General features: G+C 37.0%; 1 protein-coding gene across 12 annotated transcripts in view; it reads left to right on the top strand.

Annotated features, from left to right (window-relative positions):
- Positions 1 to 26,324, top strand: part of GRIK1 (glutamate ionotropic receptor kainate type subunit 1) — a gene marked incomplete at both ends in the record, with an annotated part of 430,298 nt that overhangs the window by 371,066 nt on the left and 32,908 nt on the right. For 6 of the 12 annotated variants that reach the window (XM_079704341.1, XM_079704347.1, XM_079704344.1 and 3 more), the window contains 6 exons: positions 4,335 to 4,442; positions 11,820 to 11,933; positions 13,718 to 13,921; positions 14,617 to 14,840; positions 20,811 to 20,929; positions 24,998 to 25,215. In XM_079704341.1, the coding sequence (XP_079560467.1) occupies positions 4,335 to 4,442; positions 11,820 to 11,933; positions 13,718 to 13,921; positions 14,617 to 14,840; positions 20,811 to 20,929; positions 24,998 to 25,215 (987 nt within the window). Of the gene's footprint in view, positions 1 to 4,334; positions 4,443 to 6,753; positions 6,799 to 11,819; positions 11,934 to 13,717; positions 13,922 to 14,616; positions 14,841 to 20,810; positions 20,930 to 24,997; positions 25,216 to 26,324 lie in introns of all 12 variants that reach the window. The other 6 variants (XM_079704345.1, XM_079704340.1, XM_079704350.1 and 3 more) reach the window with 2 other exon arrangements.

Raw genomic sequence — 26,324 nt, 5'->3', positions numbered from 1 at the left:
TCAGGAAAGTCTTTATTCCTCCCTTGTTTCTGAAGGACAGCTTCACCAGGAATAGAATTCTTGGTTGACAGTTATTTTCTTTTAATATTTTGAATATTTCATTTTATTTTCTCTTGGCCTAAAAAGTTTCTCCTGAGAAATCCACCAATAGTCTTACAGGGTTTCCCTTGTGTGTAACTTCTCTCTTTCTCTTGTTGTTCTTAAAATTCTTTGAAAAGAAAAACACTAATTTGAAAAGATACATGCATGCCAATATTCATAGCAGCATTATTTACAGTAGCCAAGATAGAGAAACAACATAACAGTCCATTAACTGATGGATGGATAAAGAATATTACTCAGACATAAGAAAGAATGAAATCCTGCCATTTGCAACAGCATGAATGGACTTAGAGGGTGTTATGCTTAGTGAAATAAGTCAGACAGAGAAAGACAAATACTCTGCATTATCACTTATACATGGAATCTAAAAAATAAAACAAATAATGTATATAACAAAACAGAAAGAGACTCACAAATATAAAGAACAAACTAGTGGTTACCAGTGGGGAAAGGGAAGGGAGAAGGGGTACGATAGGGGTATGGTATTAAGAGATATAAACTACTATGTTTAAAATAGATAAGTAGCAAGGATATATTGTACAGCACAGGGAAATATAGCCGTTGTTTTGATATTACTTTAAATGGAGTATAATCTATAAAAATACTGAATCATTGTTGTACATCAGAAACTAGTATAATTTTGTAAATCAACAATACTTCAACAAAAAATGAAAAATACAAATTCAATATAGTTATTTAATTCTTAAGTATAACTTGAACATAAGATAATGAAAGTTACCAAGAAATAATAAACCATTCTGAAGAGAATCCTATTTCCAGGAGGAAGAAAATGAATATTGTTATTTTTTTGAATTGACAGCCTTATTGATCAAATTAGAGTACATTTATAGTGATTTATATACATCATTATTAAGTTCTTTGTATTGGTTGAGATCATGTTTGAAAAGATTGAATCAGTAAAAATGAGTGTTCTTAGAAAGTGTTTCCATAAGTCATCTGCACTGTGTTTGGTATGAAAACTTTTGTAATTATTCAAATATTATTTTAAATCTTTGTGCTTTATGTTATCAGAACCACTAAAAGTATTGTCTTGAATGTATGTGTGTATATAACCATATTTTATATATATACTATAATATATATACAGACATATAATATTAAAAAATCTATATTCCATAGTTATGTACCTATAAAATAAAACATTCTCTCTCATAAAAAAAATCTTTTTTTTCTGACTTTTGACAATTTAATTATAATGAGTCCTATTTGGATTCAACCTATTTGGGGTCTTTTGAGCCTCATTTATCTGGATGTCCATTTTTCTCCCCAGGTTCAGGAAGTTTTCAGTCATTATTGCTTTAAATATACTTTTTGTCCCTTTCTCTTTCTGCTTACCTCCTGGGATTCCCATAGTGCAAATATTGTTTCTTTTCACTGTGTCCCATAATTCCCATAGGATTTCGTCACTTTTTAAAAATTCTTTTTGCTCCTCTGACTGGGTAATTTTGACTGTCCTATCTTAGAGACCTTCCTTCTTCTGCATTGTCAAGTCTACTTATGAAACTACTGAATTCTTCAGTTCAGTTATCGCATTTTTCAACTCTAGGATTTCTGTTTGGTTTTTTGTTTTGTTTGGATTTGTTCTTTTTTTTTTTTTGATAGTTGCTATTTCCTTATCATATTTCTCATTTTGTTCATGCATTGTTTTCCTAATTTCATTTAGTGTCTGTTCGTGTTTTCTTATAGTTTACTTAACTTGCTTAAGAGGATTATTCTGAATTCTTTGTCTGACAGTTCACAGATCCCCATTTTTTAGTTATTGGAGCTTTATTTGTTTCCTTTGCTGGTGTTATATTGATCTGATTTTTTGTGATACTTGATTCCTTACATTGGCATCCACACATTTGAGTATTTGGGTTCTTCTTCCAGACTTACAAGTTTGCTTTGGCAAAAACAGTTTTTGACCAGTCAGCTTAGTTTAAATTTCTGGGTATGTCTTCTGGTAATGTCCTTGGGCAGGTGGGGCTGTTATTATGGTCTATTCTGAGGCAAAGCAAGAGTTCAAGCTCTAAGGACAAGGATGAGGATTGTGGCACTGTCTGGGAACAGTTGGATGGGACTTTTGGCTTGGTTTCCTACCCAAGTAAGGCTACAGGATGGGCTCCATTGTTGCTTGGATTCTCTGGTAAGGCTTACTAGAAGGTTGGGACTAGGTACTACATACAGTAGTAGATGGGGCTACAAATTAGCTTCCTTGCCCTGGCAGGACAGCACGATGAGACCCAGGGCCTGGGTTCCCCCTCATTATTTGGGGATTCAAAGAGTATGCACTGATTCCTTGGTCAGGTGAGGCCACCAGTTTTGCTCTGCAGACTGGGAAAGCCATAAACTCTGCTTTCTGTCCCAGTACCACTGTATGTAAGGCTGTTGGATGGGATATTTCTGTGTGCTGCAGTTCAGTTCCCTGTCCAGACAAGATGAAGGCTGTATTCAGCAATGAGTAGAGCTATGAATTAGATTCCTTGTCCAGGCACAGCAGGACAAGCAACTCTAAATCCAGTAAAGCTGTTTGTTGTCTTAACTGAAGCTGACCTACATTACAAGTTTCCTAAGTGAACAGGGCCACTGGCTTTGCTCTGCAAACTCTTGGCTCTGCTCACCTCTTGGTTTGTGTGCCACTGGATCACATAGCTTCCTGGAATTGTCTCCAGCCCTTCTGGTCAGATAGGGTCACAAGACAATCTTCACAGCAGGTGGGGCTGTGATTCAGCTCCTTGCCTGGATGTGGGCAAACCAGGCTTCAACGTTGGCAAAACTCCTCATTTGAGGATCTGAATCAAGTAGATCTATACTCTACCTAGTTCTCTGGTCAGAATGTACCTCCAACTAGATTTTTCAGATAAGTAAAGCCTCTGATTAGGATTACTACTGGGGAGTTGCAGGAATGAACTTGGTCTGCCAAGATCTGTGTGGTAGTCACTGCGAACACCTCCCCGCATCTCCATCACAGTCAGATTTCCAGTGGTCCAGCCCCACAGATTCCCCAACAATCCCTGAGGTGTGAGATCAGAGTAGGGGCTCCTGCAATGTTACCCACAACTCTGGGAGAGCTGGTTTTCCTCTGGGTTCTCTTTTCCCCCTGGAGGAACCAGAGGCCCAGGGGAGACCTCTCTGTGTGCTGCTGTGCTGGCCTGGGAAAAGGGCAATGCCGTCAACGTGTAGCCACTTCTCTTACCTTCTAATGCAGTTTCTCTTGGTCTCTGTGGTGTGTGGGGGGGCAGGGGGTGGTTCTTCAACCTCACCCCCATGTTCTAGGATTCTCTCAGTAGTATCTTGTCCTTGAATAGTAGTTAATTTTCTCCTTGTGAAGAGGAGGGAAGCCAGGAAAATTCTAGGTCACCGTCTTGGTGATGTCACTCCAAATGAAGGATTTTTGAGATGGGGAGATTATCCTGGATTATTTGCATGGGCCCTAAATGCAATCACAACTGTCTTTATAAGAGAGAAGTAGAGGAGATTACACAGAAGAAGAGGAGAAGGCAAAGTGATCACAGAGGCAGAGATTGGAGTGATGCAACCACAAGACAAGGATTGCTGGCAGCTACCAGAAGCAGGAAGAGGCAAGGAACCGAGTCTCCCTTGGGCCCCCAGAGGGAGCATGGCCCCGCTGGCACTTTGGTTTCACTCAGTGATAATGATTTTGGACTTCTGCTTCTGGCTTCCAGAATTGTGAGAGAATAACTTTCTGTTGTTTTAAGCCACCAGCTTGTAATAATTTGCTACGTCAGCCACAAGAAAGTAATATAATACCCAAATGACATTGGAAAGACTAAATCACAAACATACTAAAAATTTTATAATACATCACTGGATTACATCCTTTTCACATAGAAAAAAGGGAGTTACTTCCTGTGAGAAGTACCTTGAAAAGTATTTGGATTGACCTTGGAAAGCTGAATATTATGACTTCCCAGATTTTGTTTACTCCATGTGCAGATCATTTTACAGTCATTCTTTCCAAACTCCCCATTTAAAGTGCCACTATTACAGATTTGACTGATGTTAAAAATGTTAGAACTGACGAAATAAATGAGTGCTAATAAAACAGTGAAGTGTTCTGGTATCAAGTTACTGAACCAACACAATGGTTTATAACACCATGATGAAACCAAATAATTGGATACTGTGATGAATTTGAGGTATTACAGTTTTAATGGTGTTAGGTTTATGATAAGTGTTAAACAGTAATGCCACATTCCTTTTGTTCATAGGCTCAGTGGGATGGCTTGACTGGGCGTATCACCTTCAATAAAACCGATGGCTTGAGGAAGGATTTTGATCTGGACATTATTAGTCTCAAAGAGGAAGGAACTGAAAAGGTAACCTCCTCGATAATAAATCTGAAAATTAAAAAAAAAAAAAGCACTGCTATGCATTTTTACTTGCACAAACAAGTAGGGGAATGACAAAGTGATTCTCTCAGCATGTTCTTTTACGTTTTCTAGATCTCTCTCCCTGATATGCAGATAGATGTTGATGTGCTAGATTCTTAAATTGTGTGTGCTATTAATAGCAATGCTAATGGTTATATAGTGCTTGGTTTATATACCAGCATCATTATATTATTACATATATATAACCTTAGGGGTGGATGGCATTAGCCTCATTTCTCAAAGGTTTTAAGAAATTGAGTGTAGACTTGGGAAATCAGAAACTGTCAATGATTTATATTTGGAATGGCATCCAAGGGTTACTGAGAAATGAATTTTAATTTTACTCCATTTTGAGACTGGTGACAGAGGGACAAAATAAAGTAGGATAGAAAAAGCTTACTGAAGCAAACTAACTTTGCGTCCCTAATTTTAGGAGGAAATATGCCCCAAAAATGTATTTTAATGTTGAGTTCTGATTTTAGGCTTATTTAGTTGTAATTCTCAACCTCTCAATGATTTGAGTTCCATTCTTGTTACTATTTAGAGCAATGCAAATGTAAGCTATTTAATTAATAATAATCATAACAAAATAATTTGCCTCCTCTTTATTACACCAATTTTCATATTCACAGCTATGCATTGGAATAATTAACACTTATACTGTGAAGACTTTGCCCTTTAGAACATTAAAAAAAAAAGATTTTGAAGCCCCCAGAACAACTGTCTGAACACCAAAATTCTATAAGTCAACATTTTCTTCACTGTAGGGGACAAAAAGCTTAATGTAAAAGAATGGCTTTGGGAACAATCAGTTTTACTTAGTTGAAATATTTCCGTTGATTTTTAAAATGAGATAATGTTTCTATTTCTGTTTTGTTGCTTTTGTTAACTGAGACACATCATTTTTTTAAGGTCTTAACTATACCTCACCCCCAAATAGCTTAATTAAAATAAACAAAGATTAATTAGGCTGAATGTAAAAGGTGACCACCAGTGCTGAAATGTCTGAGGAAAATAATTAGTTCACAGCTTTGAGAGTTCACACTAGTCACGCAGGTTTCCCCTTTTAAAAATGCCCTCTCTCTTCATCTCCCCTCTTCCTCTCTCTCTCTGTGTCTCTGTCTCTCTGCCTCTCTCTTCCTCTCTCTGTCTCCCTGTCTGTCTCTCGGGCTTCTTCACTCTGATTTCCTTGTCTGTTAGGTTACCATGCTCTGACAGAGCACAAGGCATCAACCTAGCCTCCATAATGGATGTGGAATTTGGGCTACAGGGAACACAAGGAAAGAAAATAATATTGTTACGGACTAAAAGCCTATAATATTTTTTTTTAAGAAAATGTCTGCTTCTCTATATATGCTTCTCTCTCCCTCTCCACTCCATTTAATGTACAGAACTGAAGAGGGAACAAAAGCTGTTAAAGAAACATCTTTTTGGCTCAGAAGTGTGATGAAATAGATGAAGCTATTGTTATGCTTTTACAGCTATTTATACACGTCAATATTATGCACATTCTTTGGTGTTTTCCCAAAAAAAGCAAAATCGAATTAGGTGAAAGTGTTTTCTCAATTTGTTTCTTTATCTCTTCATTGTTTGCAATAACATTTCTTTCTTCAGGTGAGTTGGGCTCAATTCCTGAGAAGGCTGATTGAACCTTAAAGCAATGGGGGAAGCCAACCTATCCTTCTCAGGCGTCAAGGGAGGAAATGGCCAATCTTTTCATGTCAGTCTTTTGCAGGGTCCATAGGGAAAGTTGTTAGAAAAAGCCTATTTTCTCACTTTCACTCAAACTTCTAATACACAGAAGCCCCTAATCAAAGAATAAGTCATTAAGTACACCTTCTTCTCACTAAGGAATAATGTGTGTGGTGTGTGTGTGTGTGTGTGTGTGTGTGTTGGTTGATTGACTAATCTGGTTATAAATGCCTTTAACATGTCTTCTTAAGGAATGATGAAGACCTTTTGACTCTGCAGCATGTATGTGCATATTCAAAAGAACTTTAAGACCTTTTTTTGGTGTGCAAAAGGAAAAGTGAAAATCAGGTTGCACCACCTAGTAGAAGTAACTTCTGTGGGACCCAGTACTTGGTTCATCTCTTTACTATACCTATTCTCAGGCTTTATATTGAATTAAGATGCAAAATTCCCAATAATGGGTGGGGAATGTAATGCTGTGAATACTTACACACCATGATACCTTTTGACTTCCATGCTCCATTTTAATTAAGTGCTATTTTTATTTTTCCCTCTGAAAACCAAGGTTGCTGGCGAAGTGTCTAAACACTTATATAAAATGTGGAAGAAGGTTTGTACATGGACAAAAACTGCAGGAAATCTGGGAGTGGGGTGGGAAATACCAAAGGAAAAACCTGCATCCTTCCAGTTTTCCCAGACCAGTAGCTCTCCAATTGCAGTTTAGAGGCGATATTCCATATAAAGGGAGAATGGGGATGATTGAATATGTTGTCTCTCAACAACATTGCCTGTGAATTGAAACAGGCTTGAGATGGATTAAATAATGATGGATTAAATATTTCCCCCTAGATTATTTTTGTTTCTCCCGGGTAGGATCCGCCCCTGTTAGGACTGAAAGCAGGTAACTGCAACAGAAGCAGACACTGGGCCATTGATATTCTTTCTCGAATCACTAAATATTTTTCCCTAAGGGGCATAAAAACAATAGATTTAATCCATCAGACTAGTCAGATAGGCTAAGGCTCAGAAGGGCTGGGACATCTCCTTCAATGTCACCACCACAAAATATGAGCCATTTTTAGAAATTCCCTTTTCTTACGTACTATCTTTTTTTATGCAGTAAAGCAAAATTTGTCAGTGCATACTGTTTTGCAATTTGGTTTAGAACCCCAGTTTCCAGAAGACAAAAACATTAGAGGTTTTGAAAGGGAAATGAGATTATCTTGTAAATCATAACACCTAGTATCATGCTGTCAAAGAATGTGCACAGATTTATTATAGAAGCAAATGTTAGACATTACAAATCTTCAGATCAGGAAAATGTCCCAGTGATATGCAAACATTGTCTTTCATTCTCTCTCTAAAACCACTTGCTAAACTATTTGTTGATTGACAGATGGACCTTAAATTACTGTTCAACTTGAACAGTTTTGTCAGGTTCACTTTCATCTTTTGAATTATCAGTTAAGTCACAGAAATTGTAAACAGTTTCTCCCTGTAGTCAAAAACCTTGTCTCCCTTTTGGTAGTACTCAGATGAGTTCCAAAATGTCCTGCTTTTAAGTTTAAAAAAGCACAGGTTTAATAACCTTGTTTTAATCTTCAGTCAATCAGGCTACCAAAGACACAGGGAAGGCAATCCTGTCTCTTCTCTGCTAATAAGTAGATGAACCTAACTGGCACCCAGAAAGAAGTTTATTACACTAATCCAGCTTGAGACTCCAGGCACTTTATGTAATGTTGAATTAATTCAAACCAAATATCCTGGGGAATGAAATCCAAGCCCTGAAATTTTACTCAGAGGAGGGGAATGTCCTTTATTTGTCACTAAACTGCAATAATCACCCCCACTTCCCAGGGTTGCACTTCTTGGCTTTCCTCCTTCCTCCATGCCGTTGTGCCTCTTCCTTCCTGCTGACCTATTATTGCCCACTTTGCAAGTTGTATACACTGTGGTGTGCTGTTTTGTGTTATGCCTGCTCATCAAAAATTTACAGTAACCTGAGTGCTAGCACATGAGACCTATTGAGACCCAACAAACACATTGACCTTTCCCTACAAGACTCCATCTTACAAGAGAAGGATTCACCCCGATTGTCTTCAAATTCCAAAAGTTCTTCTCCGCACTCTGACGTTTTTCAGTAGAGAATAGTCTGCCTGAAATTCTTTCCAAAAGACGGATACAGCAGCCTTTACAAAACCCATCACTAAAAATATGTGTTCATAAAGCTCATGATATACGAAACAGATACACCTTTTTTTTCCCCTAGATGCTCGATTATTTCACTCCGCAATTTTGGATTTTGAGTTTATGTGAATCACATACCAGGTTTGGGAGATAGATATTAGTCGCTCTCTGAGCATCTTTTGGTGCATTACCTCTTTTAAAAAAAAGTTTGCTTACTGGCATTTGGGTACTCATTTTCAAATGCTTCCCTCTGTTGTCTGAGATAATATATGGCTGCTCCCTCATGCCAGTTTCCAAAGTGAAAGAAGGCAGGGCCAGATAATTTCACTTTTGAGTGTCCCTCCCCACAAATAATTGGTCCACCATCCACTACTTCTCACTGGTGAATTGCTGCTGACTGCTTTTGCTACAATTTGAAAACTGAGGTTCTGCTTCCTGGAAGCCCTCCTCCAAGGTCAGAGAATAGGACTGAAATGCTAAACACCCTGGCATCTGGGTAACTGTGTCCCTCCCCCCAATACACATGAATCATGGGATCTTGCTTTTTCAGAAAGAGACCTTCATTCACGTGTTCATTTACTTCAATTAACAGGTAAAGTCAGTGGACAACTTAGGTTTAAAAGACACACACACGCATGCATGCACACACACACACATGCACTCACACACACACACTCACATACACACACACACATACTCTACTGCTTTGCTGATTAAAAGGTTTGAAAATAGAAGGCTGAGGTCATTCAAACTCCATATGTACTCCAAACTCCAAACTGTCCACTTCCCAGGAATAGCTTGATCGTTACTATATTTTGATACTCTTTTAGTCTAGATTTGAGGAAACTTCTGTTATACAGATAGTAGGAAAAAATAATCTCCGTTTTCTTATTTTATGGAGGAAAGTCTACACTGAATAGGACTTTGGGAAACCTTTGATTAGAACTACATCAGCAATGATATCTGACCTTCCACACTTTTAGTGAGGTTAATAAAAGAAAAAAAGCCAGATGTTAAGCTGTGGGTTGTATTTGTCTACAATTTCAAGTTTGTATTTTAAAAGGGAGTGATGTTGCAAGGCCATTCAAGTATTAGTTTAGGTCCTTTAAACACTTGACATTAATAGAAATAAGAGTTACAGAGAACACATTTCATTACTTAAGAAATTGGCTAAAAACACAGTTATTTTCTCCACCTTTCAATACTTAATTAAAAATTAGGTTCCATTCTCCCCAGTGCCTAAGTCCAGCTTTAATTAAAAGCACAGCCAGGGCCCAATTTAAACACAGTCTTCATAGAGTTAGAAGTCAACTGTTCACAACCTAAAGCATAGCTTTGGATGAAAACCAATAGATTCCCAGTTGTGGCTAGCCTGAGATGTGTTTCCTGGAAGCGAGGGTCCCTGTCCCCAAAAAGTGAGAGTAGGGGTGGAGGTTAGAAGAGAGGAAAGAAAATATTGTCCCCCTTTCTTGGGTTTAAAGTCAGACAAAGAAAATATTCTTTAATCAGCAGACATGTGTTGCATGCATTCTAAGTGATGAACATCGCTCTTGATCCTGGAAAGACTGAATGGTTATTAAAGGTGTTAACCTACAGCTTAATCCTACCTCTAATACCCTCACTATAGACAGGATGGAATACTTTCAAATGCAATATCTACCACAAACCCCCATTTATCTAGACCTGTCTCCTCTGTCACCAACCAACTAGCTCTAATTAAGTATAGAAAGAAGACAGTGAAACTGAAATAGTTCACACCAATGTGTGAATGTGTGATACAGTACTTGCAACTTCCTCAAAGAATTTATATTTCTACAAAGAATACTTGTCAAGCTAAATGAATTTTCAGCTGCTGCATTTAGGCAGTAAATCAAAGTAAATAAATAGAAAAGGAAAGAAGCCTAACATTCTCACAGGTAAAATTTTATTTAAATATCAGGAAAGCTCTAATGTCTCCATTTTGCTAGTGAGGAAATTGAGCCACAGCAGGGTTAATTAACTTGTCCACGGTCACATTGCTGGTAAATTGCAAAATTAGAATCTGGAAAAGAGTATATCTGGAAAGCTCATACTCTGTCCAGCCAGCCAGTGTCCTCCCATTGGAAGAGTATATTTAGAGATCAAGCATAGGTCTACCCTGTCCATCCCAGAGTATGTCCAAGTGTTGGTGTTCCTAAACTGACCCTGTTTTTCATAGCTCCTTTACTTTACCAGCTTATAAATTTCAAAAACATTTCACTAACAATTCCAAGTTCTTTCATAACAGGACAAGCTTAAAGAAATTACTGGGGCAGTTATTCAGATGTCCTTCATTAATGTTTGTGCAGTGCTTATACCAACACTTTCACATACATCTACTCATTTGATCTGCTCAGCATCCCTATTGAATATTTCATAGTTAGAGAACAAAAGCTCAGAAAGTTTAGTATCTCGTCCAAGATCACACCACAACCATTTTTGCATCCCATCTCACTAGGCTGGCAGTAAATGCCTACAGCAGGCTTCAGACAAAGAACTAGATTCTTTGAGGCTCTTTTCCTAGGTTGTCCCCAGAGGCAAAACAAATCAATATACTTCTACAAGGTCTTATAACCCAGGAATGACTTTGCCACTGGAGGAAATTTGGCTTATTATTTCTTAAAAGAGCAATGGGCTTCACTGACTGCCAAACACAATGATTGGTTCTGTGATAGATAGAAAGATCAATAAACAATAAAAGTGAATACCTTCACTGAAGGCATTCATGGTCAAGTGAACAAACAAGACAGGTAAACAGATGATAATAATAGAAGAAGGTCCAGTACAAGGAAGGTATGAACAGAGTACTACTAGTTTTCACAAGAGGCACCCCGACCCAGCACTGGCTCCTCCAGTAAAATAGGCCTAGAACTTAGTTTACTGCTCATCCACACTTTTTCTTCCATTTACGTTTCCCTTTTAGATGCCTGATCTCTCCACTATCCATCCTGCCTCTTCCATCCCATTTCTTATACATTTTAAAGGCATTGATATTAATACTTTGGTAACACAAGGTTTGTATCAATAAAATGTAAGCTCCACAAGAAATTTTTATCTCTGTTGTTCACTGCTATGCCCTCCAATGCCTAGAAGAATCCCTGGCATATAAGTAGTTGTTCAACACATACAAATCCAATACTCATTTAAAAATTCTTAATTTAAAACAGAACATTGAACTTAATCAATTAAAAACAAAAGGACCTCCCCCTACTCCACTCCACATAGCACAAATTTTCTGTTCCATCTACACACTCATTCTTCCATTGTTTTGTTTTCCCACATTTAGTAGCTTCCACTGTGATGCCCTGTTGTCCTCTTCCCAGACTATGAGCTTTTGTGCCTATTCCTGGTGTACCAGGGACCTCTCTTTAGCATAAATGTCATCACTGACTGCCAGCAGCCTCTGATGTAATGTGTTCTGTGTAGATTGGGATTTGGAACTCCAACAGTGGGCTTAACATGACAGATGGCAACAAAGACAGGTCCAATAATATCACCGATTCTCTCGCCAACCGAACGCTCATCGTCACCACAATTCTGGTAAGTTGACTATGTGGAATTCAGGGCATCTTATCCAGACTCTTACTCTAGACCTTGAAGGATTCCTCAACTCTCCTTTTCATGCCAACAACTCTCTCTGTAAATGTCTATGTTTAGTTGGGACACTAGAAGCATATGTTTGTGTGTACCTATAATAGATTGAATTATCAGCTTCCAACATTGTTCTGAAGATCTCCTACCTCCAATCCATTCTCATCTCTGTTTTGCTCTATTCTCTAGCCCCAACCAGCTGGTCTCCCTTGCTCTCTAGCTGCTGGTTGGTTTCAACCAAGGGGAGACTAAGACCAGGGAAGTGGAGGAAGAGACCCAAGGAGATTTCTTCCACTGTTTCCCAACAGTATTGTCAGAACCTCTGTCCTTCATAACCATAGCTTCTATCCTGTCAATGATCCTACCTCCATACGCTAACTGCACTGGACTCCTGGAACACTCTTTCCTCCCTCTCTGCCTCAGCCCTAGCTTCCTAATTATGCTGGTCCCTGGGTGTCTATATCCCACTGCAATTTTCACCACCATCCCTGTTGCCTCCCTTTGTCTTGCTCATTCCTTTGTAAATAGCCCCTTTATTAACTGCTCTTCAAAAGCCCAGGTAAAAGTACCTCCTACTCTGTGTTGGAACCCCTGTCATGCCCCCATCTAGCAACTGTGCACTCACAAGTTGTTCGTTCTCCCTCTTTGCTCTATCCTAATCTAAGAAGTAAAGGGAGTGGCCGCCTCTAAAATCTTCACTTTTAGACCTTCCTCTTTTGATTTAGTCCATAATGTCAGGCCAATTTATTTCTGAAACAGCTTCAGAGAATTATTCATCCAAAATGAAAACCGTTTTGTTTTTCTGGTGTCTACTTTCTCTGAAACTTTCTCATGGAAATACAGAATTTTCTACTTCTATCATTTAGTTTGAGGATAAGCCTAAACATAAAGGACAGATCAGTAATGTAGTAACTATTATGATTGTATAAAATAAAATACATTTTTATTTAGTCAAATGAGAATTAATAAGATTATAGATACGTAGACTTAAGGAAATGTCCATTATTCATAGGATAGGGGATTTATCACATAAGCATATAAACAAAGAATTTACCAGATGTGAGCTCTAAGATGCATTCAAATAAGAAAGTGGAACCGATGATAAAAGAAGACATTGAAATGGCCTTTGAATAAGATATCCTGAATGAAACTGAGAAAAAATAGGTAAGTAACAAGGGAATAGTGAAATTGAGATGCAATTTAGCTGGGAAATGAGAAAATTAAAATATTCAGAGTATTTAGTAGACAGGAAGTTTGAAGAACAAGGGAATATATTTGCTGATTTAGATTTCCCTTTTGTAAGTAGGTGAAGCTCATAGATAAAAGCCTGGAGGGAGGGTGGGTCTAGCACTAGAAGCTTGGGTGTGGGCACAGCTGGATGCCAGACATACAGACATCAGATCATCCCCTGCCTTCTCTGCCAGACCTAAAGTTCAAAAATGATTGTGTCTATATGACACCATTCACTCACAGCTCTGCCCTCAGCAGTGGAGGGGAAAAACTCTCAAAGAGAGAGGAGGGAGAGAAATAATATATGAAGTGTTCTATGTTTGTAGAGGATGTACAAAAGATGAGTTTAGCAAAGGCAGAAGGGGAAGTGACTTTCTTTAGTATTCTGAAATCTTAAAAATAATTTTCAAATATTTTATATCTTCTGGCTGTTGATAGAGCTTGTGTAAGTAAATTCTGCCTTTCATTATAACAGGGTTTCATATGTGATTTGTTTCATATAGGAAGAACCCTATGTAATGTACAGGAAATCTGATAAGCCCCTGTATGGAAATGACAGATTTGAAGGATATTGCCTGGATCTATTGAAGGAATTGTCAAACATCCTGGGTTTCATTTATGATGTTAAACTTGTCCCTGATGGCAAATATGGAGCTCAGAATGACAAAGGAGAGTGGAATGGAATGGTCAAAGAACTCATAGATCATGTAAGCAAAACTGTGTCTCCTACATAGGGGTCTTAAATGTCAAAAAAAAAAAGTGCATAATGAGAAGAAGTAGAAGAAAGGAGAAAAAATGGTTGAGTCAGAGTCAGAAGACATGTTTTATTTTTTTTTGTTTTGAATCATAAAAATGGCTTGAAAAGTGGGAGAAAACAACCTACCAATGTAGTTTCCCCACTTAGAAGGGCAAGTAAGGAAATATTGAGGATAAAAATTTATGGGCCCATCCTTCATACTGAAGAATAAACTTGAATGATTCTTAGATTAGATAAAGAGTTTTGAAGTTTGCAGCTCAGAACAAAATCTCATCGACTACTTTTATGATCTAGTTGCTCATTTCTTACTTTTCTCACATGCCCTTTTTAAAAGACATTCTTCTGCAGTTTTTTCCCCCCATTTAGTTCCAGAATATGTATGTGTGTGTGTATATATATATATACACATATATGTCGTGGTGTGTGTGTGCTTCACACTGTCTGGTTTCTCTTTGCTAATGGATACTATTTTGTAAACATAACTGTGTAAATCAACTGTTTTTATATTAGAGTCAATCAGCATGGAAGCTTTTTGTGTGAGAAGAATTTGGAGTTCAGAATAGGAATCAGGAGAACCAGGAAAAGTCTAGACATTCACCAGGAAGGTAGACAACTAAGGTGACAAGTTCAAACTTGCTTTTGCAGAGGGCTGATCTGGCGGTGGCTCCTCTTACCATCACTTACATGCGGGAAAAAGTCATAGACTTCTCCAAACCCTTCATGACCTTGGGCATCAGCATTCTCTACCGCAAGCCCAATGGCACCAATCCAGGGGTCTTCTCCTTCCTCAACCCTCTCTCTCCTGACATTTGGATGTATGTGCTCTTAGCCTGTTTAGGAGTCAGTTGTGTACTCTTTGTGATCGCAAGGTAAGCTGGAGAACTACTAAACTTACAACAGATCTATGCTCTAGAGGTAGACAGAAATCAAGAACTTCAAAGTATTCTTTTAGTTTTGCCTGGTGTTCTATTCTGTCAAGTTCTCCCTCATAAAAGCCACTCTATAAATGAATATCTTCTAATTATTCATAAGGGTAATTTTAAAAGATAATAGGAAGACAATTTTATATATTATATTAATTTAATTTTATCAGTACTTAAAGCAATGTAAAATGGTTATTTATCCATTTTTCCCTAAATTATATTGCCACAAAAGCAATAGCTCAACTACTAAATCTAAAATGTTTCAATAGGAAAGAGAAAAATTGTGTCCAGATTCTTGATCCCTGGAATATTTGCAAATATTAAGCAAAATAGAAAAAAGTTAGCTAGGAATTGTTGTAGCAAATAAGAAGCACTGGATCAAACAAGATTTTGAAATCCTCAGGAATAAAAACAAATACTTTGAAAATTTTATAAAATTTATTTTTTTAAAAATTAGACAGTTAACAAGAGAATTCTGGAAATAATAAAAAGAAAGAGTAGTTATACATCCAATCTGGAGGCATGAAATCTTTATGCTACCCTGATGATTCAGTTTAGATTTTATTTTCTGAGATAACCCTACATTTCACCATTCTGCTACACAGTTTTTCAAAGGATTGTTATACCATTCAGTAGATCATATTTTCTAAATACCTTTGATACTGCATTGGAAACACAGCTTCTTTATCTTTCTGTTGGCTTAGACAGTTGATATCCCTAGACAAACCCTGTAAAAAAAATAATTGCTTTGTTATGTCCTCTACTCATTTTCAATCTTTTTCATCCTTCAACAAAACTCAGTGAACTTTTTCTCTAATCAATTTTTGTTTTCCCTCCAGGAATTTCTAAGAGAAATCTTTCTTCATGCTAGTTCTTTGTCACTATTCACTGTATGGTTTTGATTAATGCCAGATAACTCTTTCCCTAGCATAATTATAAAGAAAGCTGGGAAAAATAACCTAGTTTGGAAAGGTCTTACAGATCCATAAAGCAGACATAGTAAAAGCAAATAAATGTGTGCTCTTACGTGTGGGTGAGTCACATATGTTCAATATGAAATGAATGTTTTGAAGTTCTCTATACTTCATAATGTGTACCATTACCAAATCCTAGATTGTTTTCCAAATTTTGTCCAGATATTAAGTTTCTTTTAAATAATGACCAAAGCTTTCTTTCCATGTGTCTTACCTCAGAAAATAGTATATTGTCAGTATGTAGAGTGATACTATCCTTTAATACATTAATACTCAATCAGTGGTTCTCAACTAGGGGAGATTTTATCCTACAGGGAACATTTGGCAATGTCTGGAAATAGCTTTTGATTGTTACAACTGAGGGTGGAGGATGCTACTGGTATATAGTAGGTAGAGTCCAGGGATGTAGCTAAACATCCTACAGTGTGCAGGACAGCCCTTCCCCTACAACAAAGAATTACCCCAAAATGTCAATAGCATCAAGTTTGAATAACCATGCTCTAAATAATTAAAGATGATAGTGCTTTGAGTATCAAATTTTCAAAGATGAATCACTCACCTTTGGAGGGGCATTTCTCATTAATGGCTCGTAAGTGAAATGAGTACTGCCATAGAATGGCCATTGAATAAGTGACCACCCTAAAGTGATGTACTCTCTAACAATAAATTAGAAATCTTGTGTTGGCTTGTTGTTCCATTCCTCCATTCAGGGACCATACCTGCTGGATGATTCTAGGGCTAGTAGAGAAATCCAAGCAGCAGAGGACAACAGAGAAGCGAGTTTCCATATTCCCCAGCTCACTGCTTTGTCTAAGCAGTGATGCTAATGACTAGAATAGGCAAGACAATGTTGATGAGCAAGTAATTACATTATTTATCACACTGACTTGACCAAAATCAGTGAAAGAAAAGAACATGTCAACAGCAACCAGAAATTCTCACAAGTATACAGGTTGAAAGTACTCTTTTACATTTGACACCAAGTGTGCCTTTAAATGGCCTTATTTTTACCCCCAGAATATGTCAAAATAATGTAGCATTCAGTAGTTTTCCCCTCCTCATTTTGTCTGTTCCTCTATAAGCTCCTGATGAACCAGAGCCCTACATTTTCTAACTTCATTCTGTTTCAGTTAAGAAAGCAGCCTCCTTTCTCCCATAGTCAATACTATCCACTCAACATTCCTACTCACCAAGTATCATTTATAAACCAACTCTTTTTATTTAGCTTATTCTCCTTGTCACTCCCTTCTCACTGTCTTTCCTCTCACTCCGGGTCTTGGGGAAGTGGAGGTGTCATGCATCAAATGTAAACTTGCAAACAGCATAGTGGTAAAACATAGAAAATATAAAAATATAAAAAGTAACTCCCTGCAGTGCACAGGTGCACTATCATGGGGATTGTACTCTCAGTTACATTCAGCTTCTCCATAGTTTTGAATCCATTCCTGCCTCTACGTCATAAAGTCACTAAATATATTTTGGAGGTGATTCCCAAAGACAAAATCCTGATCAAATAAATGTGCCAATTCACTTTTACTTGCCACCATCATAGCTTGAACTTGGTCACTCTGCATCAATAAGCTAATATGTAAAATGACTTTCTGTTACCACCTTAGTGGTTTGCATTCAAAGTTAGTGAAATAGAAATGAAAAACAGCTAACCTCCTAATCATCTTTAGCTCTAGAGAGGTTTTGAATTTGCTTTTTGAAATATACCCTTTCTTGTCTTTTTAAAGGGGAAAAATAAAGCCCATCACTTCATTTAGGTTAATGCTCTCACTAGACAGAGACTTACAAACCATTTGCTGAAGTGAATTGAATTTATAAAGTTAGACAAGCTAAGGAAAGCCATATAAATTTTTTAGTTACTATGACTTGTTATAAATGTGCATGTCAGTGTTTTGTTTTGTGGTTGACATTTTTTAAATTACTTTTTGTAAAGTATTTAATCCCAAGGAATTATAACCACCATGAACACACAATTTAGATAGACCAAATATCCAAATATAATGTCTGATTACATCTTATAATTTATGCTCATCTTCTTAAAATGAACATTTTTTAAGTTGGCTTCTGGCAAAGAAAAATCAAGAAAACCCTTGACTATAACTCTACAGTTATAATACAAACCCAACAGTTATGCTACAAGATCGAACAGAGCTTCCTCCATTAAAAGATGAATAGATCTCCCTCTTCTTGATACAGCCTAATATCTATTCTCAGCCATAAAAAGAATCTCTTAATTAGAAATCTTCAGTATGACAGGCATTTTATATCTTCCATTCAAGTAAAAGCCTGGCATATATAAACATAACACCAAAATGCACCTCTGTATTTCAATATAATGTTACTCTTCTATGTGCAAATTTTAACATAAATTCTAAACACATTTGTCCCTTTCTCTGTCATTTCACTGAAAATCAGTATCAGTTGAAGATAGCAGCTTCAGAATATCATTGGTGTGGGTCAGGTATTAATCTTTCTCCCAGACTTCCTGGTGCTGACATTACTGTCACACTAGCTATCTTTAAGCAGGCGTTAGGAATTTCAAGCTGAAATATCTACATCCGGTAGGCAACAGGTAGATCTATTGCATTATGAAAAGTCAGTGTCTTACAACACAGCAGCAAATCACTATTTAATATTCCTCAGTCCACACACTCCCCAAGTCACTCAGAATCTCAGAGAGAAAGAATCTAAAATATCTCTGCAGAGCAGGCAGAACCACATTGCTGTTTAGACAGTTTTCTTTTTTGCCATAGAAAATTAGATTAATTGTTCACTTAGAAGTGCAAAGTATGAAATACTGAAAAAAGACCAAGTTAGATGCGGCATTCCAAAGAGAAAAGTGGTGATCTCATTCATCAGAGCATATACAGGGGAGAAATGTCAGAATATCAGGGGGCTGGTGGTTGCCAGGTTTTATGATCTGTTTAGAGAAACTCCTTCTTTTGAATGCATAATCTGCCTAATTTATTGCACTTAATATTTTTATATTATTGTACAAGTGACAATGATATTGTTTAAGTAACGGCATCTTTACTCTGTGTACTGCTTCAATTAGTAGGTTCATTAATACCGGTATTCAGTTCTTCAGCTCAGCAAACTACTATGGTTATAAGAGAATATAAATTCAAAACTTAATTATATTGTTGAAACAGTAATTAAAATGTATTGGCATGGCATTGTCAATGAAAGCTATATTCATAAGCTTCACAAGAACCTGCACTGTGTGCCCTGCAGCTGTGGAGAAGGTGCAGTAATGATTTAGATGCCATTACTGGGGGATAAACTACGAGACTGTTATCCCAGTCTCCCTAAGACTTGATGAGGAGACGCTGTATACTTTTCAGAAGGTGTCTGGGGGTTTAGAGAATGGTTTTTCATTAAGAGGAACTGTCTGCCCAGTTCCTTGTGCATGATTCACAGTGTGCCCTGCTTTTCGCTTTAGATAATGTATTCACTTTAATACCAACTCTCCCCAAGTGTCAGCAACCTGCTATTGTTTACTGCTGAAACCTTATGTCTGGAGAGCATTCCATATGTTCTTATTGGCTTTATGGTGTTTTAACATTACTACTGCTTGCATTAAAAGACCCAATTGCAAACGGCAAAGCTTCCAGTGCTAAGGACTACTGCATTTAATCATTTCCAGATCACTTTGCAGAACACCTGCTAATGTCTTTTTGGAAAAATAAGTGCCCCTTGGAAGGATAGTCCTAAAAAATAACCACAGAGCAGGGAGCTCCTTGGGCTGTAGAGCTCAGACAGATGTTTAGAAAACAGAGGATGAACCAAAACTCTTCAGTTCCTCAAGATTTTTTTTTTTTTTTTTTTTTTTTTTTTTTTGCGGTACGTGGGCCTCTCACTGTTGTGGCCTCTCCCGTTGCGGACCACAGGCTCCAGACGCACAGACTCAGCAGCCATGGCTCAGGGGCCCAGCCGCTCCACGGCATGTGGGATCTTCCCGGACCGGGGCACGAACCCGCGTCCCCTGCATCGGCAGGCGGACTCTCAACCACTGTGCCACCAGGGAAGCCCTCAATTTTTTATTTTAACACACCCTAGAGATATCTGGATTCCCTCTTCTTTAAAAATAAGGAAACTGAAGCCGGTGAGCTTAAGTTACTTATTCAAGGTTGACTTCCTAACTAACGAGGGTTGGTGATCAGGTGACCACAATTCACAGTTCTAGAAACAATTCAAAATGAATCTACAGGAGTGTCTGAACCTACAACTCTCCATTGAGACATGCTGTGTCCTTAACACTAATGAACACCTGTGCCTGGGCCAGGATACTTCTAAGTTTGAACTTTATCTCTTCATTTAAGGATTGTGATTTTTATCTTCATATACAATCATAAAAACATTAATACATCCCAATCCGGACATTCGTTTTGTTTATTAATTGTTTCAAACTTGCAGCTCCTTTAATGCATTATGAAATCACTAGACTACATAGACTCCTTTAAACTTCTATCCATAGATACCTCTTGAAGTCCAGTCACCCCTCTGTTTTTGTGCCTTCCACAGCACCTAGCAACACAGAATCTTGATACTGTAGCTGGCATGCAACAGTGTGTGTGTCACTGATTGCTACTTTGTGGGGTAAATATTCAGGATGAGTGATAACAGTCCATCTAGTTGTTCAGTAAAATGGAAATGAGTGAAAACTCAGAACAATTTAGTAGACATAGATCTGAGGAGTACAGTTCCATACAACCAATGGGCTTTGCCTACAACTCAGAACTCTGATAAATATAATGTCTAAAGTCTCCTTTGCACTTTGCCCACTAAAGCTGTAAGTTTATGAATATGGCCTACTGTTTGGTTTGATGTGTCCATCATTAGCTGTCGGATGTTCTGCATTGTTCAGCAGGTTTTCACTGGTGCCACATATATTTATCTCATGTTTACAGACTGTTTCTGTTAACTACCACAGGTTTACACCTTACGAGTGGTATAACCCCCACCCATGCAATCCTGACTCAGACGTGGTGGAAAACAATTTTACTTTACTAAATAGTTTCTGGTTTGGAGTTGGAGCTCTCATGCAACAAGGTACAAGGTTGCGCATCTTTGTCACACACATCCCACAGTCTGCTGACAGGTTTTCATGCTGGTAAATTCCACCAAGAAGATAGAGGGTAGGCTAAAAACTATCTCAGGAATCAAAAAGATAGAACCCGGCTTCCTAGACTGTTCTGAAAATTAAAAAAATGACAGAAATGAAACTCCTTTGTTATATATCTAAAATAAGACTTACTATCAAGCAATGAACACAAATTTTCCTAGAGGGAAGGAAGGGATAAATTACCTTAGAAACTGTTTACAAATTGCCAAAGATGGAGATATCAGTCTTTTCCTAACTTCACAAGTTAGAGGTTGAAAAGGATTAAAGTTTGAATCCTTTGAAAATTAGGTTGACTTACATTCTTCCAATAGCTCACCTAAAACTGTTACCTAATTACCACTCTGACAGACCCTGCTGGGATTCATCTTAGCTTCCCAGTAACTTTTTACGATCTCCTTCAGTTGGTAACCATAGCAACAGTAAACTGGAGAAGTTGGGGGAAATGAAATTCAAACCATAGAAATGTAATATATTTTATACATTTTCTATGATTTGGAAGACTTTGATTTTTGTGGGGAGGGAGGAGTGAGTTGTTTTAACCTTTGGAAGAAATCCAACTCTTTTGTGGATTTTCCTCAGCTTTGATTCCAGACGTATGGTCTAGAAAACCCTTCTCAAGATAAGTGCATTAATTTAAGAAAATCATAAGTCACAGATGCTATTGTGTTTGGAATATCTTCTCATTTGACAACAAGTTGCAAAATAAATTGGCAAAGGAAATTTCAACTAGGATATATATTAAAGATGTTTGTTACTTAGGTGTGAACCCTAAGGCTTTTCATGAGGGAGTTGTTATCATCTACTCAAAATGTATATAGTCTGTCTCTAAAAATTCCAGGGAGAGAGAGCAAGGGTTTCTAGTGTGGAAATACAAAATAATTAAGGAAAGTGAGTAAAACCTCTCATCATGCAATTAATTGTAGTTTATTCAGGCACTGCCAAGTAGGTGTAGACACAGTACCTGATTTACTAGAAGCCACTTGCATGAGTTTAGAGCATAGCACTGAACTATAAATCCTGCAGGAAAACTCATTAGACGACATATACTGCTTTACCACTGCATTTAGTTTTTAAGGCATTTACCTTGTGAATTACTTTCAAAGAGTTAAAGAGACTCCCCTCCTTCCCTATAGCTTGCCTTCCTGTGCCATTATAATAGAAAAATATAGACTTGGGTTTCACAGAGCACACAGCAAGTCCGTGCATGTACATATGACTGCGACTGCCTTCTGTCATATTAGTGTACCCGTCCCTAAAATTTCTCTTTTATATTCTACCTGTTTGGAGTTTCCCATCATCCACAGCAAACCGTGGGATGCAGTGTCTGCTAGTTAACACTACCTTGGGTACGTGACAGTCAACCCCAACCAGACTCTGCTTGTTTTTCAAGAAGTTTAAAATATTTGTCAGATGAAACAAATATTGCAATGTAAAAATTTGCTGTACTGGTGACTGTTAATGCATTTGTCCTTAGCATGTGGCATTGGACCAGGTAGCTAACTTATGTATTGACTGTTGTGCTCTTGTTAGCAGAAGCTTATCACTGTACTCAATTGGAAATAATTTTGTTTAATTTCTTTTTTAATGTGATGATCAGGCTTTCTCTTTTCTACAGAGCGTGAGCAAAGTCTGGATCAGGATTGGCTGTCATGTCTGCCATAAAAGGCAGTAAAGAGACTTCAGCAAGTATTGTCTCTCATCCCAAATATTATCTAATGATGTTTTATTCTGCTTTTATTACTTTCATAACTTCATACTCTAGAGTTCTGAACTTAGAGAAATCATCTCTACTTGAGCGAAGTCATTTCTAAGTACGTAAATTAATGTTGAGAGTCATGAAAGTCACAAAATTGTGTGAAATTTTTTTAAAAGATGAAATGTTGAGAAATATAATTAATACCATCTACCAAGGGTTTGAAATGTAACCTGAGTAGGTTTCTACAAATTATTTTTAAGTTCCAAGTCCACTTCATCCAAAAGTATAAATATGTATTAGTTTAAAGTGTGATCGATGTGAATTTATCATTGCATGTCAACAGCTGGTTATCGGTCTGTCCAGTTTTACTGCCATATAATACATAATTATACAAATAATAAATTAAAATCTGATCTTTTCACAAATGCAGCCAAATAAAATAAGGATAAATTTACAGCAGAAAATCTATACCTATAAGCTAAGAAAATATATCTACTAACTATATTACCTATTTCCTATGGCTATTTTATGAAATAAATGGTATTTCAATGATAGCCAATGAAAAATCTAAAATAATATCACACTGCCACAAGGCTGCTAGATCAATGAAGTACAAAGATATGAAACAAACTTGGGCATTAAACACACACACACCCACAGGCATATAAATCCCATTAAACTGAAAGATTAAAACAAGAGAGCAACAAACTATTCTACTAAATTCTTAGAGGCAATTTAATGAAAACTGCTATAAATCAGAGTATTATTACACACCCAAATTCAAACAAACAAACAAAAGAAGGAAATGAAAACCACAGTGAAGCCATTAACCTCATTAAAAGACAATAAAGCACAAAGATACCTAATAGCTTTAGAAGAATACATCTAACTCAAAGTCAAGAAACTCTGCCAACCTTTATCTGCTTACCATGAGCTGGCTTTGATTTCATGGGCAATATTTGTATCTGTTTATAGATTAAACTTGAACATAAACTCATGTATTTGTAGATTCATAAACTCCTATTTCCCTTTCTATCTTAAGCCATTAACTACAAAACTTCAAATCACCCAATCAGAATAGTGAAAGACTCCTTTAAACCAGGTAATTCACCTGCTGGACTTCATACTTTGGATTTTTTAACTTAGGGTTTTTCCCTTTCACTTTTTAACTGGTCCCATAAACTCTAACATTCCTCCGACTTCATGGAGGAAATGCTAAGTACAAAACCAATGGTGAATTTCAAGCAAGCAGATTAACCAAAAATCCATCCATGAATTGATAATATTGGGGTAAGTGCTGCATATACCCTTCTGTCCCTTTTGATTCTACTGTTGGATTTATGGCCTTCCATAAGCTTGATCAAAAGTTTTGAGCTAGAGAGTTTTCACAGATATTTGTCCTTTGTGTAGGTAAACTTCACACATGTACCCTTTCTTTAAGAGAGAAAGGTTTTCTTGGTAAATACATTAAATGCCTCTATATTACCTTTTTACAAATAATCAGGAATCATCTGATAACATCTAAAATGTATGTTCTTACCAGAAAAGGCCCCTTTCCACCTGCAAAACAGCCAGTCTTTGAAGTATAATTAAAAAATAGTACTTTATTTGAGGACAAAATTGTGCCTTTTCAGTGAATATATTATTTTCAGTTAAATAAGAATCCACTTTAAAAAAAAATTTGACTTCAAAAGTAACATAAAACAATAAAAAATGATTCATCTACTGTCAAATATGGCTGCATCCAATTTCATTTGATTTGTAAAACTCCAGTGTTTTATTAAAGTATATGTGATAAATGACATGATATGTTAATCTTTTGAAAGTCTCTCCCATTCTTTAAGATTAAAAAAAATAAATTAACATTTCAAATCTTTCACAGTTGTACAACCTAGAACATTTCATTTCACACAATAAGATGCATATCAGACAGTAAGAAAAGGCCAGAAGTCTGGGATTGACTTTTCAGCAAAAACAAGCAAACAAATTCAAATCTAAGCAACTAAACTATCTATAAATTTTAAACATAGAATATCTTAGGGTTAAAACCATTTAATACCTTCAAATGTCAACAAATCACATTTTAAACAGCAGCATTGATAAATGATAAAAAATCATTTAGATTTTGCTTCATTTTCTAAAAAAATGCATCTATTCACCTACATGAAAGAGTAAAACCTTGATAGATTTATAGTTTTGTGTCACAAAAATGCATTATTTCTCTAACCTAGTGTCAAATCATGGGTCTTCCCTAGTCTCCTAACTATTTAACTCTCTTACTCTGACGATACCATCACAGGATCAGAGTTGATGCCCAAAGCTCTATCAACCAGAATAGTTGGAGGGATATGGTGGTTTTTCACGCTAATCATCATTTCATCCTACACTGCCAATCTGGCTGCCTTCTTGACAGTAGAGCGAATGGAATCCCCCATTGATTCAGCAGATGACCTGGCAAAACAAACCAAGATAGAATATGGGGCAGTCAGAGATGGATCAACAATGACCTTCTTCAAGGTAAGGAACTGACAATATATTCTCAGTGGTTATCTCATACTGAGGGGAGGAGGTTGTGGAATGAGAGTCTGTCCAAAAAAAACCAAAAAAATGTTAGACAACTTTTTTATAAAATAAAATGTCTAATGACACAATCTGATTACAAGGGACCTAGGTACCCTCAGCTGTCACATAAAACAATTTTTTCAGTGCCCATCTAGGTATCATTCCCTCTATCCCCAATTGAGTACACTCAGATCCACAGGTCAGTATCTTCAATATCTTTTCTTGTCTTTATACCCATTAATTAATCACTCGTGTATAGAAGCCACAAAAGTAAAGATTACTTAACCTGAAATTATGACAATCAGAATGCTTGAATATTTTTGTTTTGTTCTTCCTGTTCTGTACTGGATGAGACAGGAGCAGATGATAAGTAAATGTGTTGATACTGGCATTTATTTGGAAAATTAAAACCAAAAATATCCCAGGGGACTCCAGTCTAATATTGCATTTGCACCAATGGGGACAGTGCTCCCAGCGCAGCCTGAAGCCTTCCAACAGCCTGGAGTGTCTCCCGAGGCACCAAAGGAGAGTTAAGTTAGAATCAATATGGTTTTAGTGTCAAGTGCATTTTGTTGTTCAAGTCTTTTTAATTACTTACCCAGAGTAATGAAACTGATTTCCACCTTGCTTATGGAATAAGCTGCAGTATTTTTATTATCAAATCTCAGATACTATATATCCCATGGGGGGAAAATGTATTATAATAGATCCAGGGAATTTTAGAGATGACAAAAAACCTTAGAGATCAGAAAGTTCAGCCCTTCACCTTACTCATGGAGAGAACAAAACCCATAGAAGCTAAATTATTTGCTCAAAATTATACACTTGGTTTATGATATAGCCAGGCTAGAATCTTCTTGTAAGAGGTACTTGTGCATGTAAAAAAAAGTAAAACAGCAACTGTAATCAGAATGAACTCTAAAAACACCTTTGTCAATGTTTCACATCCGGATTACTGAAAATGAAGTTGTCACCCAAGGTTTGAGAGGACTACTTTGACTTGTGAAGAGTATTAATTTAGAGACAAAAAACTAAGGGTAAAAAAAAAGGGAACACTTCTTTGT

Source organism: Hyperoodon ampullatus (assembly GCF_949752795.1).
Source record: "Hyperoodon ampullatus genome assembly, chromosome: 5".
Taxonomy (NCBI): domain Eukaryota; kingdom Metazoa; phylum Chordata; class Mammalia; order Artiodactyla; family Ziphiidae; genus Hyperoodon; species Hyperoodon ampullatus.
This window is presented reverse-complemented; position numbering and strand designations above follow the sequence as displayed.